Here is a 15,302-nt window from a genome sequence, read left to right as displayed (position 1 = left end):
TAGTTACTACAGTAGTTACTAGTTACATTACAAATGTAAACGCATCACACGATAAGAGAAAACACAGTATTGTAAAAAAAAAAAAAAGAGAGAAGAAAATACTGGATTTGTGTAAGAGAAATAATAACATTTTTTGTCTGGAAACATTTTTTGTGTTTAAAAAATTGTGAAAATCGTATCGTGAACCTATAGAATCGTGATTCGTATCTTGAGTTGAGTGAATCATGTGTTACATGCCTGTAGTCCTTATAATGTACTGTAGTTGGGCTCAACTCCTGCCCAATGATGTTACGGAGGGGTTGAACCAGGGTGTATAATTGTAACATTGCTGACGCTGACTCAGCAAGGTAATGCAAGGATAAAGCAACTCCCACTGCTCTTACATAACAGCCTGCATGGAACTACTGTACCACGATCACACATATACACACACACACACACACACACACACACACACACACACACACACACACACACACACACACACACACACACACACACACACAGGCCTGGGACCCTGGCAGTCCGATACATAATGTACATCGGTGGTTCTCGAACGTATTCATGTCAAGGACCCCCAAATTGACACGTATTAGTCCGCGGACCCCCATTGATTGTTTGAATATTTTATTAGGCAAAAAAAAATCTCCTCTCGTGGGGGTCCCTGGCATTTGAAAAGATATGCCAGGGACCCCCACGAGAGAAGATTTTTTACGGATATAGCAGTGATTTTCAACCATTTTAATTTCAAGGACCCCCAGTTTGACATGCATTAGGCTACGGACCCCCATGTAATGGCATTTCTATCTCTGGGACCCCAATTTATATTGTAAAATCAATGTTAATTTAACTCTGAGTGTACAAATGTAACCAAATAGACTTGTTAGGGTCCATTTGGTTACATTTGTATACTCTCTGAGTTTATAGACCTATAAGGGTCCATTTGGTTCCTAACTAACTATCATTTAGCTGGGGACCCCCTGGAACTGCCTCAAGGACCCCTGTGGGTCCCCGGACCCCACTTTGAGAACCACTGCTGTACATTACATTAGACTGCAGCTTATGGATTCCATATAGACACAAACATATATATGATATTTTTGCTACTTTTGTTATGACGAAGTAGGGTATTACAACAACGATATATAAAACTGTTTTATGTATTTATGCACATAATATGTGCACAACAAACACCCTGGGATGACATGTCTTGTGTCATGGCATCCAGTGTGAAACCAATAGCGAAACACATGGGTGTTCTTTTTGACTCTGAGCTCAGTGCGAGACACAGGTAAAGAGAGTTCCAATATGCTTTCTGCATTTAATAAACGATAAGATCATGTTTATCCACCGGAAATCTCATAAAAGGTTGTTATTGCCTTAGTCTGCTTTCATTTAGATTACTGTAATGCCCTCTACTCTGGACTCAGTACAAGCTAATTTCATCACCCGCAATTGATACAGAATGCAGCAGCCAGACTTATCACTAGGAGATTTGAGCACACATAACCACAGTTTTAGCTGCACTACACTGGCTGCCAGTCAGAATTGATTGTAAGATTTTATTACTTTTAAAGCTCTGCACTAGGTCTGTCACCAATGGAGATGCTAAAGCCCTATATGTGCCGGTCCATAGCCTGAGGTCCTCTGATTCAGGTCCACTGGTTGTTCCCAGGCCTATATGTTGGTGACTAACAGTACGTTTTAACAGCGGGCGACTCTCGGGCAATCACCGGGCGACATCGTCCAAAAGATAAAGAAAATCCATCTTTCATCGCCCCCCCGCCCACTTCGCCCTATCGCCAGTAGTTGCCGGCTCTCATAGACATATAATGCACTTCCGGAAAATACTATCCTGATCGCCCGCTGTTAAAACGCACCGTAAGGGTGACCAGTCCTTGGCCATTAAGGCCCCTAGACTATGGAATGGCCTGCCAGAGGACCTCAGATTAGCTCGCTCACTAACCAGTTTTAATTTAAATCTCTTTTAAAAAACTATTTATTTACAGAAAAGCCTTTTTTATCCCCCCTAAGCCAGCATGTTAGTGCAGCTACTTCAAATTTCTTGTATTTCTTGTACCTCTTAAAGGTCAGAATTGTTCGTAACTATGTTCTTCTAATGATGAATCTCATATCCTCGTAGCTTGAAAGGGTGTGCCAGTTTTGTGCCAATTTGTGCCAATTTAGCACAGGTAGCCGCCACTCCAATGCCCATAAAAGGCTTTCCCTCTTCCCACTTGGTGCATCACTTCCTCGAGGTCCTCGCCGATACGCACGCCGAGTTTGATGCTTGTTGGTCCCATACAGACGGACAGACGGACAGAGATTTTTCACATCGTAGGATTGGTGAGAAAGTATTTACTTATGTATGTATGTGTGCGTGCGTGTGAATATGTGAAGCCATCTCTGTTAGACTCTGATGACGTGGAGGAGATGGAGAGACTGAAAACAGACCACATCGAGGCCCTGAGAGAGATCAAGAAACTACAGGTACACAATACGTTTTCTATGGGTTACTTTTGCGGCCATGGTCTCCAGTCCCTGAATCGCTAGCCACGCATTCAGGGTCTGGTGACACTGTCAGAGGCGGGGTTTTCTCAAGGTGAAAATCTAGCCGGCCCAATGGGGATGGGGATGACCCAGTGTGAACCAATCGCCAAAGAGTCCCATTTTGGCCACGTCCCCATCTCAGAAAACAGTGGTGGAAACTGTAACTAAGTACATTTACTTAAGTACTGTACTTAATTACAATTTTATTTATTTTATTTTAATGAAATATTTCCAATTTCCAATACTTTTACTTCTAGTCCACTACGACTGGATCTCGGATCCAAATATTGTACTTTTTCTCCACTACATTTATTTGAAACTTTAGTTACTAGTTACTTTGTAGATTTAGATTATTACAAAAGTAAAAAAAATAAAAAAATAGGAGATCTACAAGCTCACAATGCGACACATTGTGAGCTTGTAGATCTGCTATTTTCAAAAGATTTCCATACATTTTATACATTTGAAAACTTGTGAAATGGGACATTCTGCATAATGACTTTCTACTTTTGGTACTTTAAGTACATTTTGATACCAATACTTTTGTACTTTTACTCAAGTAAATTTAGAATTCCGGACTTTTACTTAACAGAGTATTTCTACATTGCAGTATTGATACTTTTACTTAAGTAAAACATTTGAGCACTTTTTCTACCACTGTCAGAAAATGGCCTCACTGAGAGGGCTTTCAGACTGAATAATGGATTGAAACGAAATCAAAATTCAGGCTGAGCGTCAGGCTATTACTTCTGTAGAGCAGCGTGTTATCGACTAGAATGGACTGAAGGGACTGTGATCAGTCTGCCTTCCCTGCATGGCCTATTTCTTACCTAAGATGTCGTTTACAAACAAGCTGCCAGAGAAGGGCATCGATTGTCTGCATACTGTACCTTTTCCCCTGTCTTACATATAGAGCTCTGCTTCCTCATAGGACCCCCAAATTGACTTGTAATTTGGCTGTGGAACCCCATCTGAAAAGATTTTGTGCCAGGGACCCCCATATATTCCAAAAAGTTGTTTTCTTTTTTTAAAGAACATGGCAGTAACATAATAGAATTTGGAAAGAAAAATAAACTGGTAGTATAGGAAAATACATGAATTTGTCAATCAATTAATCAATAAGTGTGTGTGTGTGTGTGTGTGTGTGTGTGTGTGTGTGTGTGTGTGTGTGTGTGTGTGTGTGTGTGTGTGTGTGTGTGTGTGTGTGTGTGTGTGTGTGTGTGTGTGTGTGTGTGTGTGTGTGTGTGTGTGTGTCAGGACCAGCTGGTTGAGTCTCAGAAACGTCACCATCACCTGGAGGAAGAACTGACCAAGATCAAAATGGTCAGTGACAACACACACACACAGAATAGTATTTGGCAGATATGTGCAGAATGTTATTTTGTCATTTAACATACCTTTGGTGTGTGTGTGTGTGTAGTTCTGCCTTTCATAATATTGCAATTGCTCTTTGGTGATCATTCACTAGGGGGAGCTCTGGGTACATCCACGCAGTGCGTACACACGCACACACGCGAACACACACGCGAACACACACACACACACACACACACACACACACACACACACACACACACACACACACACACACACACACACACACACACACACACACACACACATGATGTATCTGTTGGTTCTAAGAGTGGCTGTATCAGCCTTCTGGAGAAAGGCTTAAGAAGGGAAGATCCAGTCCAAGTGTTTGAAGTCAGGCATAGTTTTATTAACGCCCGACTGGCAACTGCCAGGTTAAGGTCTGAATAGCAGCGCTCAGCATTCACATCCAAACACAATAATTATACTGTCTCAAATCTGGCTCACATGGGAGGGCCAAAGAGTTAAGTCCCGCCCTTACTCCTTTTGTCAGCCAATCTCAACACAATACATGATACTGGGGGTCGTGGCCGAGCCCCCCCGCTTTCTGATTTGCATGCGTTTACAAAGTACCAACTTGCATTATGTCCAATTATCAAACTTTACTTTTGCACAAAACCTTGTTTAGTAATCCTTGTTCAACATCTCTTAAGCTTTATAATAAGCCCACACACTATATACTTTCATGATTGCAAACAGCAGTTTAAGAATACAATGAGTCAAATAAAACCCAGCCGTCACTCTAAGACTGACCACTTCCTTTAAATGATATTTCTCTTTGTTAACAGCACCAATCTTAGTTATCAAGACTTTACTCATTTTAACTACATACTGCAGACCTAAAAGAGAAGAATATTTAGTGGGTAAACATTTTAGCTGGTTACTCCTCCAACCACACAGAGATCTTTTTAGAGATGGTAGAACAGACGCCTTCACCTCAGCCATCTCCCTTGCATAAAGACAATAGTGTTGTAAGCAGTTCAAACCAAAACAAAAGAATGGCTCTGTTGGACTCCACCAAGCTTCAAACATTCTGTATACAATAGGACAATAGGTCTCCCTTGTAGGTGTAAACACAAGTTTCTTTGGTTAATCAAATCAAGGCGCTGTCTCTGTACCTTCACCTTCGAGTGTCAACACCGGAATTCTAAAGATTTACTTCTCTAAAACAAGACACAAAGGGTCTACCAGACAGCCTGTTCCATCCTAGGGTGCTGTATCTTTACATGTCAATGCAGAGACATGCATCTGGTATTCTCGGGGATTTGACAATCCTGGGTATTTTCCCACAAGCTCAGATCCGCCTAATTCTGTATCCCAGTTATGGACTATGAATAATTATACAGAACTTATGTTTGAAGGGATACTTCAATCCCCTCTTGGTAGACTTAATAATGTCTACCATAAAGAAACTTTCAAACATTGGAAATAATAAAATACTGTTAAAACACTCTGGGTTAAAATCTCCTCCAGCCATCTGTCGAACCTGAAAAGAATCTCCATTAGTAGCCCTACTGACGTAGGCAACTGAAACCGAAAAACAATCGTCATTTGGTTACTTGATCAACACACATCCTATAACATAGTTTGACAAAGAGTGTCCTTTGGTGTCCACGCGCACAGATATCATCTGTTTTTCTTTTTTTCGCCTGAGCTAAAAACGCTGGTATGTCTTCGTCTTGAATGTCCAAGTTCTACTGGGGAATATTCAGTCATTAAATCAGAAGCTGTTCACAGCTTGGGACATGAGACAGAGGAAAGTGGAATGGGGAGTGGATAAGAGGGGGGGGCTGGATGTCATTTTTCATTGACACCTACAGGGCATCTCTTGGCAAGCCTGCCCGGGTTACTTTGTTGAATCTGGAGGGCCCAGACCTGGATTCTGGACCATTGCAGTATATCTGTGATACCACACCATCCAGCCATCTGCTTGATGTAGGGGCTCCATGTTTTCCGCCGTCCTGTAGTGGTGTAGTTCACCGCTCCTCCTCTGCTCGACGCCGCTAGACCTGAGGCACCCAATCGTCGGCTGTCATCCGGGACCAGTAGACCTCCTGACCCCTGTAAAGATAAGTAGACAGACAGCCTTCCATGGACCCTCCTCTCTGAAGAGGGATGAGTGGTTGACGGTTCACACCGGCTCCTGGTCCGTTGAGCTGTAACGCCTGTCCCACACCGTAGACGATTTGTAGAGCTGTGTTGAGAAGACGCTGACCTTCCTGACATCCCAATGTCCTTCGTTGACAGTAGAAGCAGTGAAGTGTCGATGGGCCCCATCGGAGAATCCTTTGGGTAGAGCAGCTGTCCTAGCATATTGACATCTTGGCGTGTTCCCTTTAACATCCCACCGACTCCTCCCTGCTGCCACCGACAACGTCCACTCAGCCATGGTCTCCCCTCTTGGTACCGCATCCATCAGTGTCTCCAACTTTCTCCAACGCCATCAGTTCCTGACATGAAAATACTTGGAAAAAACTTTCCCTACACTTTTCCTAGGAAATTAAACATCCATGACCCATCGCATACAATAGGTGTTTCCAGAGAAATAATCAATTTTAGCTATGTTTTAGCCAATTCATTCCTACATAAATTACTCTGTCTCAATCTCACATTATAATCTACTGTATTGCTTTATTCTACTTTTTCCTCCTTGTGATATTTTACAAACAATGATTCTCATTTATTACTCATGGACCAGAACGTTTTAACACTTTCCTAATAGTACAATTTTTCACAGTTTTAGCAACTTTTTAACTCTATTTACCTAACAATATTTCAAAATGTGTAATGTGTAAACATCACCCCTCTTGGTTCTAAATTTAGTAATACCAGAATTTTTACTCTCAATATTTTCAAAATGTTTACACGGCTTATAGCCTACTCAGATCTATTCTACTTAAGTACAGATTACAATGGTCAGTGCTGGTGATCTACCGTCACAAGGGTGTATATCCGTTTAAACAAATGGAACATAGACCTCCCTATCTGACTATCAAGTATTAACTAATCTTACTATCTTTAACCTATCGTTGGCCTCTTGAGCACGGCCTCTTGAGCACGAGGGTAAACCCTCCCCAGACGCTTATTGCGGCCCTCAAGGTCTGCCATTTACTAAAAACTATACTACAGTGGTTACCTGCTGACCTATACGCCCCAGTCTCTGAAAGGTACCTACCAGGACTCACCTAACCCTAGGTTGTGAAAGGTTGGGGGTGTGGCTATGCCTTGGAGGTGTGTCTTGCGCTGTAATACAGTAGGTGGACAGTAGGTGGCATAAGAGAGCTAAAATGTTTGCAGAGGAAAGAAATTACTCTAGATTACATTACATTAAGGTATATGTCTATTTATGAATTGATTAATTTAAGTAAATACATTGATTCATTAAAGTATATTACTCCTATACAGATACAAAGTATTGGCATCAAACTATGTGCTTAGTTCGTTTTCAAATAATTGTAGTGGAGTAAAATAACTTACTTTACACCACATCTAATTAGTATTATTAAAGATAGATTGTAACATCTTCAAAGTACATCTTGTGCGCGCTGACAGACAGACAGACAGACAAACGTTGTATATATAGTAGGCCTATTGTTATTATTCATCCCGAATCAGTCGAATAGTCTAGTGGTTACAGCTCAAGTCCAGTCATTTTACGGCCCGGGTTTGAATCCCAGGCAATGAGCTTACAAATCTGCTTTTTGTTTTTGAAAGCTAGAAACTCGAACTTTGATCAGTGATTTTATTATTAAACGTGTACTACATAGCCTACTGTTATTTGATTATTAATTATTTAGTCACATGGGAAGCCTAAAAATACACATGAGGACTCATACAGGGGGAAAAACACTTACTTGTTCCGTTTGTACCAAAGGTTTTGGTGAAACAAGTAATCTAAAAAGACACATGAGGACTCATACAGGGGAAAAGACAGTTACTTGTTCTAGACTAAAATGTTAGATAATAGCATTGCATCGCGACTCGTTGTGAGCTTGTAGATCTTTTTTTTCTTTAGCCTATTTAATAGCCGCGCTGAAATTGCATCTGAACAAATAGCCTGGCTTGATAGAACTCCCCCTCCCCCGCTCAAAGAAAGAGACACACGCCACACGGTGTAAGTGCACACACAGTAAGCACAGAAAGCTGGAAATTACTCAAGTAGGCCTACAGTACTTGAGTAAATTTACTTAGTTACTTTACACGGTGAAACCCCAAGCGTCCCTAACTTCTTTAATCAGAAGCTTAGCTTGAGGGTGCAATGAAAAAATGTTTTTGAGGGTGCAGTTAAAACTAAGAATAAAATAAGTGGTCAAATAAAATGTGCATTTGGCAATGCCATTGAATTGTTGATTGTTTACTTATTATATTTATATCCATAATAATTAATTAATTTATCCCTGTTCAGTAGCATTCGAGTTGACACGGTGAAACACTATACCACTTTACACACACAAACACATCTACTACGCACAAAAGATGCAAATGATCCCTACCCCCAAACTGTAACAATGACACATGACACTCCACGGTCTAAGCCAGGTGTGAATAGACTACTGTAACCTGCCTAGTGCCTTGGAGGAGAGAAAAGGAAGCTCTCATGTAGGCTAGAAACTATTTTCCCTGCCCCCAAAAGCGGATCGGCTATTTTCCCATTTCACAAGTTTTCACAAGGTTACAAAAAAATAGCAGATCTGGGCTAGGGAGTGCTTGTGTTTACAGTACGTTGTAAGACCGCATGGCTCATTTGCGTAGAGAGAGAGAGAGAGAGAGAGAGAGAGAGAGAGAGAGAGAGAGAGAGAGAGAGAGAGAGAGAGAGAGAGAGAGAAGCGATCAACAAACACAACAGATCTTCAAGCTGCAATGCTCATGGGAGAGACACATTGTTAGCTTGTAGATCTTGTTATGACCTGATGAGATCAGACATCCCCCTCCTCCACCCCACCCCCCTCCCCCACCTCGCCCTCCTGCAGAACCCCCAGACACACTAACAACACGAGAGTGGCTCGTTTCCGAGGTTCCCGAAAGCAGATCTTCTGTTTTGATATGGGGGGGGGGGGGGATTCGACCAACCCCATGGCGACGCATTGTGAGCTTGTAGATCGGCTATTTTCAAATGAATGAGAAAATAAATATATATATTCAAAATGTACCTTGAGTAACGGGACATTCTGAGAGAGAGAGAGAGAGAGAGAGAGAGAGATATAAAACATCTTTTGAAAGTAGCAGATCTACAAGCTCACAATGCCTCCCCAAATGTAGCCTACTTTCTGTGTGTGTGTGTGTGTGTGTGTGTGTGTGTGTGTGTAGCGTGTGCTACAGTACCTCTGTTCCCACCACACGGCGGAAACACAACTTACTGCCGGACCCCCGGCAGTAACTCTAAGGACCTTCTAGGGGTCTCGGACCTCCTGTCGAAGACCCCTGATTTAAGTCATTCATTCTCTCTCTCTCTCTCTCTCTCTCTCTCTCTCTCTCTCTCTCTCTCTCTCTCTCTCTCATGCAGAATGTAGATGTAGGCTAAAGTGGTTAAGCTGCTGGGGACCCCTGGAACACTCCCAAGGACCCCCCTGGTAGTGATGCGTGGGACAACACGTCTCTCTGTCTGTCTGTCTGTCTGTCTGTCTGTCTGTCTGTCTGTCTGTCTGTCTGTCTGTCTGTCTGTCTGTCTGTCTGTCTGTCTGTCTGTCTCTCTCTCTCTCTCTCTCTCTCTCTCTCTCTCTCTCTCTCTCTCTCTCTCTCTCTCTCTCTCTCTCTCTCTCGTTGTTGTGCCGTGCGCTCAGCTAGGTTTCAATTGTGTATATACTTCGTTTGGCGGGCGGTATTGCGCACCAAAAATGGGTCGCACGACTGACACAAAGAGATCCACATAAGTGCGTAGCGCCTCCCCGAACAAGACTTCATTCAGATTTCTCCGTAATTCACACAAGTATGTTTATAAATACCAAGTTGTGACAGTTAAGTTATATCACCAGGCACCAGCAGATCAAAGAATACAATTCGAAACGCAAGAGACAGATTTTGGCTGAATTAACTCGCTTTGCGACTCGAGCCCATCTCTCTCGCAGTGGTGTAAAGTAACTAAGTACATTTACTCAAGTACTGTCGGCCTACTTAAGTACAATTTGGAGGTATTTTTACTTTACTGGAGTATTTCCAATTTTCAATACTTTTACTTCTACTCCACTACATCTCAGAGGCAAATATTGTACTATGCCGTGCTTGTAGATCGGCTATTTTTATATTTTTACTTATGTACAGTACTTCAGTAAATGTAATTTGTTACTCTACACCACTGTAAAATGTTTGAAGATACACTGTTTAAATCGCTAGTTACGGTTTGAGTTACGAGCATGCTCCTTGGGTGGGATTCGAACGCGGGCCGTAAATTCACTGGACATCAGTGTTAACCTCTACACTAACCGGGGTGTCTCAAAAAAATTAGGATATATACTACACAGCATGTGTGATGCGAGAAAAAATAATAATATATATTATATATATTACAGACAGACAGTCTGTCCGTCTGTCTGTCTGTCTGTCTGTCTGTCTGTCTGTCTGTCTGTCGGCAATGTGAGCTGCTACTTTCAAAATATGTTTTATATATTTTATACACACACACACACACACACACACACACACACACACACACAGACGGATGCAATGCGCAGTGTTGGAACATTTTTGTTAGGCTACTAGTTACTTTGCAGATTTTGATTATTATTACAAAACATACATTAACCACTTCAGTCTTATATAAACTTTGTCTATTTTAAAAATAGCAGAACTAAGCTACATGTTGTAAGCTTGTAGATCTGCTATTTTCAATTTTAACATAACATGTGAAACTGGACTTTCTTTATAACGAGTACTTTAACTTTTTTAATTTTGATACCAAGCGCCACCTTGTGGCTGAACGGCCATATAAACTTTCTAATCCTTGCAATGGGAGGCGCTAAGATTCTGTGGGCGTCAACTTTTAAAGGTACGTTTAGGTACCTCTGAGGTCCAATAGGCGGCAATAGTCGGCCGTTTGAAGATCGCGCATGAACGAACAGATAACCACTGTAATTACTTAGGTCTGCCTCAGAAAATGTGTCTTTTCACCCCTGTAACCAATCGTCAACCAGCACTCACCCCAAATCTGCACTCTGTGGTCCAATGCGCTATTTCTCTCAGCTTTTGACTCCTAACAGACACAAGAACACAGAACGCATGGTAACTCTCAAGAAGGGCACAGAACATCTCTTATATGGTGCTTGGGTTATTGTAAATGTTATCTGTTCCTCAAACAAAAAGAGAGGTACAGCCTATGTTTAGCCCCAGTGGTGAACCACTGAATTAGGTATTTTATTTCACTATCGAAACGATCCGTGAGAGTTAAAAGAATAGTGATTCAGACCTGGAACTATTTACAAGCTGTCCCTCAATTGAGGCAAAGTTTACAGTTTCATTTTAGCACAAAAGAGAAAAGACTGTGTTCTTAAGAAAAACATGAAGGAAAGGGTGTAATACCCTCACTTAACCATCAGAGGTAATCAATGGTTCTGTCCTAAGATCTCCTAAAAATTAACCAAAATCTAATTAATTTCAACAAAATATGGATCACAAAAATCTCCCTGGAGCACATGGCTCAAAGGCTTTTTAGAATAAGCCTCTGAACCCGTGCATCCAGACAGCCTGTGAAACTTCTACATAACCTTCAATTATAACCAAATCATTTGTTTCCTTGTTTTAAAAGTACTCAATGCCTTACTTTAGCACAGATTAAAATAAACAATCTAAAACTCCTACTTGTATCTTTTACATTAGTTCACTATTTTCGTCCCCTTTCAACCACATTTAACAATCCATGCAGATCATTGTCGTTGTTTTACGGCCTAAATATCACCTATTTATTCAACACAAGTCCTTAGATAATCATTTCACATTATTTAGCTAATCAGCATTCACTCCCCCTCTCAACTGTGGTCAACAGACCAGAGTTGGAAAAAAATCCAAATCACCCTCAATAGACTATAAAAATCAATGCACTTCAAGCACCCACAGGCACCCAGTATCTCAACTTAAAGTCAAAAAATTAACACCTCCCCTTAAAGTCAAAAAATTAACACCACCCCAAGACACATCAACAATCGAATTGTGTCGAAATTATCTTCCAACCCGCCAATAAGCCATCCGTGGCAACACCACAAATATAGCCTATGTAAAAATTAATACTAGACCAACCGCCTGCATGTACCCTGCAAAACGTAGTCCAATCAAAACACACTCACTAAACACACGCACACAAGACTCATATCCAGACTTACAAACACACCACTGCACTCACAACAAAGACCCATTAAAACCCACACACTCACTTCACACACAACACAAGAAAGGGTCTAAAAAAAATCACCTCCCGTACGATCACAAGATATCCAAGTGCTAGGGAAAAAACAACAGTTCACACAATGCCCTGAAATTCCATGTATCTTTCTTTTCCCTAACTAGAACCCTAGAAAATATGTCTTCCTAAAATCTCAACCCTATTCCGGTTCAGTAATCAATGATCACTCATCTGAGCCTGACACTTATGACGAGAGTAAATCTCTTATTTAAAAATATATTCCATTGTTCCCAAGACACATACAAGGCTAACTCATCTTTCTCCATCATTAATAAAACCACAGATCATTTTACGGGCAATCGACTCACGAAGTTCGACACGCGCCGGTGTATCTGGACATCTGTACAAATATTCAGATCTTATAACCGGGACCTGTGGAAGTATTATTCCTCTATTTACATTATTTAGTTTCAATATCGCCGCTCATGCATAGACTTCCACAAGAGCGTGCATTTCAAGCAGTTAGACCGCGCGACAATGAAACCATCCATTCAGGGCAGTAAACAATCCCATTGTGTAGCTCCTAGATCGCCACTTATGACCAAACAAAAGTGTGCATAAGTAATTATATTACTCGATATAGGAACCACCCAGAGAGGTGCTCTAGCCCTATAATAATATTAATTTAGTTCAACATCGCCGCTTTTGAACACAAATAAACAAAAGCGGAGAAAGTTAGTGATTAGATCACTCGATATTGAAATAGATCCAAAATCCTATAATGTATTCTTTGGGTACAGAATCGCCACTCATGTGTGCATGGACCCACACATGAGCGTGCATTTGTAGCAGTTAGACCGCGCGATAATGAAACCATCTATTCGGCTTCTATAAAATTAAAACAATCCCTTTGCTCAGTCCCTAGACCGCCACTGATGTTCAAACAAAAGTGTGCACATGTAATTATATTACTCGATTTAGGAACTACCCAAAAGGTTGTCCAGCCTTATAATAATATCAATCCAGTTCAACACCGCCACTTTTGAACACAAATAAACAAAAGTGGAGAAAGTCAGTGATTAGATCACTCGATATTGAATTAGATCCAAATTACTATATTTTCATTCAAAAACTATGAGCTCCCAGGCCTTTAACGGTCACTAGAAGCTATTTTGTGCCACAAAACACTCACCTTGCCCAGATCCCACACAAACCCCCCACCAGGAAGCCAGCCCATCACTCCTAAAACCAAAAAAAACAAGCTAGGTCCTTTTTCCGTGTATCCACCTCGAAAAGAAGGGAATAGAAAAACGCCTGCCCGACAGCGCCATTTCTGATGTATCTGTTGGTTCTAAGAGTGGCTGTATCAGCCTTCTGGAGAAAGGCTTAAGAAGGGAAGATCCAGTCCAAGTGTTTGAAGTCAGGCATAGTTTTATTAACGCCCGACTGGCAACTGCCAGGTTAAGGTCTGAATAGCAGCGCTCAGCATTCACATCCAAACACAATAATTATACTGTCTCAAATCTGGCTCACATGGGAGGGCCAAAGAGTTAAGTCCCGCCCTTACTCCTTTTGTCAGCCAATCTCAACACAATACATGATACTGGGGGTCGTGGCCGAGCCCCCCCGCTTTCTGATTTGCATGCGTTTACAAAGTACCAACTTGCATTATGTCCAATTATCAAACTTTACTTTTGCACAAAACCTTGTTTAGTAATCCTTGTTCAACATCTCTTAAGCTTTATAATAAGCCCACACACTATATACTTTCATGATTGCAAACAGCAGTTTAAGAATACAATGAGTCAAATAAAACCCAGCCGTCACTCTAAGACTGACCACTTCCTTTAAATGATATTTCTCTTTGTTAACAGCACCAATCTTAGTTATCAAGACTTTACTCATTTTAACTACATACTGCAGACCTAAAAGAGAAGAATATTTAGTGGGTAAACATTTTAGCTGGTTACTCCTCCAACCACACAGAGATCTTTTTAGAGATGGTAGAACAGACGCCTTCACCTCAGCCATCTCCCTTGCATAAAGACAATAGTGTTGTAAGCAGTTCAAACCAAAACAAAAGAATGGCTCTGTTGGACTCCAGCAAGCTTCAAACATTCTGTATACAATAGGACAATAGGTCTCCCTTGTAGGTGTAAACACAAGTTTCTTTGGTTAATCAAATCAAGGCGCTGTCTCTGTACCTTCACCTTCGAGTGTCAACACCGGAATTCTAAAGATTTACTTCTCTAAAACAAGACACAAAGGGTCTACCAGACAGCCTGTTCCATCCTAGGGTGCTGTATCTTTACATGTCAATGCAGAGACATGCATCTGGTATTCTCGGGGGTTTGACAATCCTGGGTATTTTCCCACAAGCTCAGATCCGCCTAATTCTGTATCCCAGTTATGGACTATGATTAATTATATGGAACTTATGTTTGAAGGGATACTTCACACACACACACACACACACACACACACACACACACACACACACACACACACACACACACACACACACACACACACACACACACACACACACACACACACACACATTTTAAAACATTTTGGGGAAAAAATCTAAATGTTCAAAAATAGCATAAATCTCACATGTTGCAATGCGTACATTTTAAAGACATTTCAAAATTTCACCAAAAAAAAAAAGTAGCTCACAATGTCACATGTTGTGACCTGCTATTTTCGGTATTCGTCATCATACAGCGAAGGCTGTGGGTGGGTTGGGTGCACAACAGCAGTTTGAAACAGATCTAGAAACTCCCTAAATCCTCCTGTGGGGTGAGCCCACACAATGCGCCATAAGAACACTCTTTAACAGAGTGCCTGGAAAGCTTTCAGTCCTGAAATAGTTCCTTCTGTTTTTGTGATTCATTGTCCAATAGATCCAATGGACTGTAAAGTTGAACCACAAAAATATTTATTTCTGTCCATCTGTGTGTGTCTGTCTGTCTGTCTGCCTGTCTGTATGTCTCTCTCTCTCTCTCTCTCTCTCGCTCAGAATCTTCAATTCTAAATGTCAGAATCG

General features: G+C 41.3%; 1 protein-coding gene across 1 annotated transcript in view; it reads left to right on the top strand.

The window, feature by feature from the left end:
- Nucleotides 1-15,302, top strand: part of LOC308105025 (syntaxin-binding protein 4-like) — a gene marked incomplete at its 3' end in the record, with an annotated part of 75,398 nt that overhangs the window by 21,016 nt on the left and 39,080 nt on the right. The window contains exons 11-13 of the mRNA XM_080455660.1: nt 2,401-2,490; nt 3,808-3,873; nt 9,428-9,436. Of these exons, the coding sequence (XP_080311786.1) occupies nt 2,401-2,490; nt 3,808-3,873; nt 9,428-9,436 (165 nt within the window). The remainder of the gene's footprint in view (nt 1-2,400; nt 2,491-3,807; nt 3,874-9,427; nt 9,437-15,302) is intronic.

This window comes from Gymnoscopelus braueri, assembly GCF_963280865.1.
Source record: "Gymnoscopelus braueri genome assembly, chromosome: 17".
NCBI lineage: Eukaryota > Metazoa > Chordata > Actinopteri > Myctophiformes > Myctophidae > Gymnoscopelus > Gymnoscopelus braueri.
The sequence above is the reverse complement of the archived record's forward strand: the minus strand, read 5'-3'. Positions and strand labels throughout refer to the sequence as shown.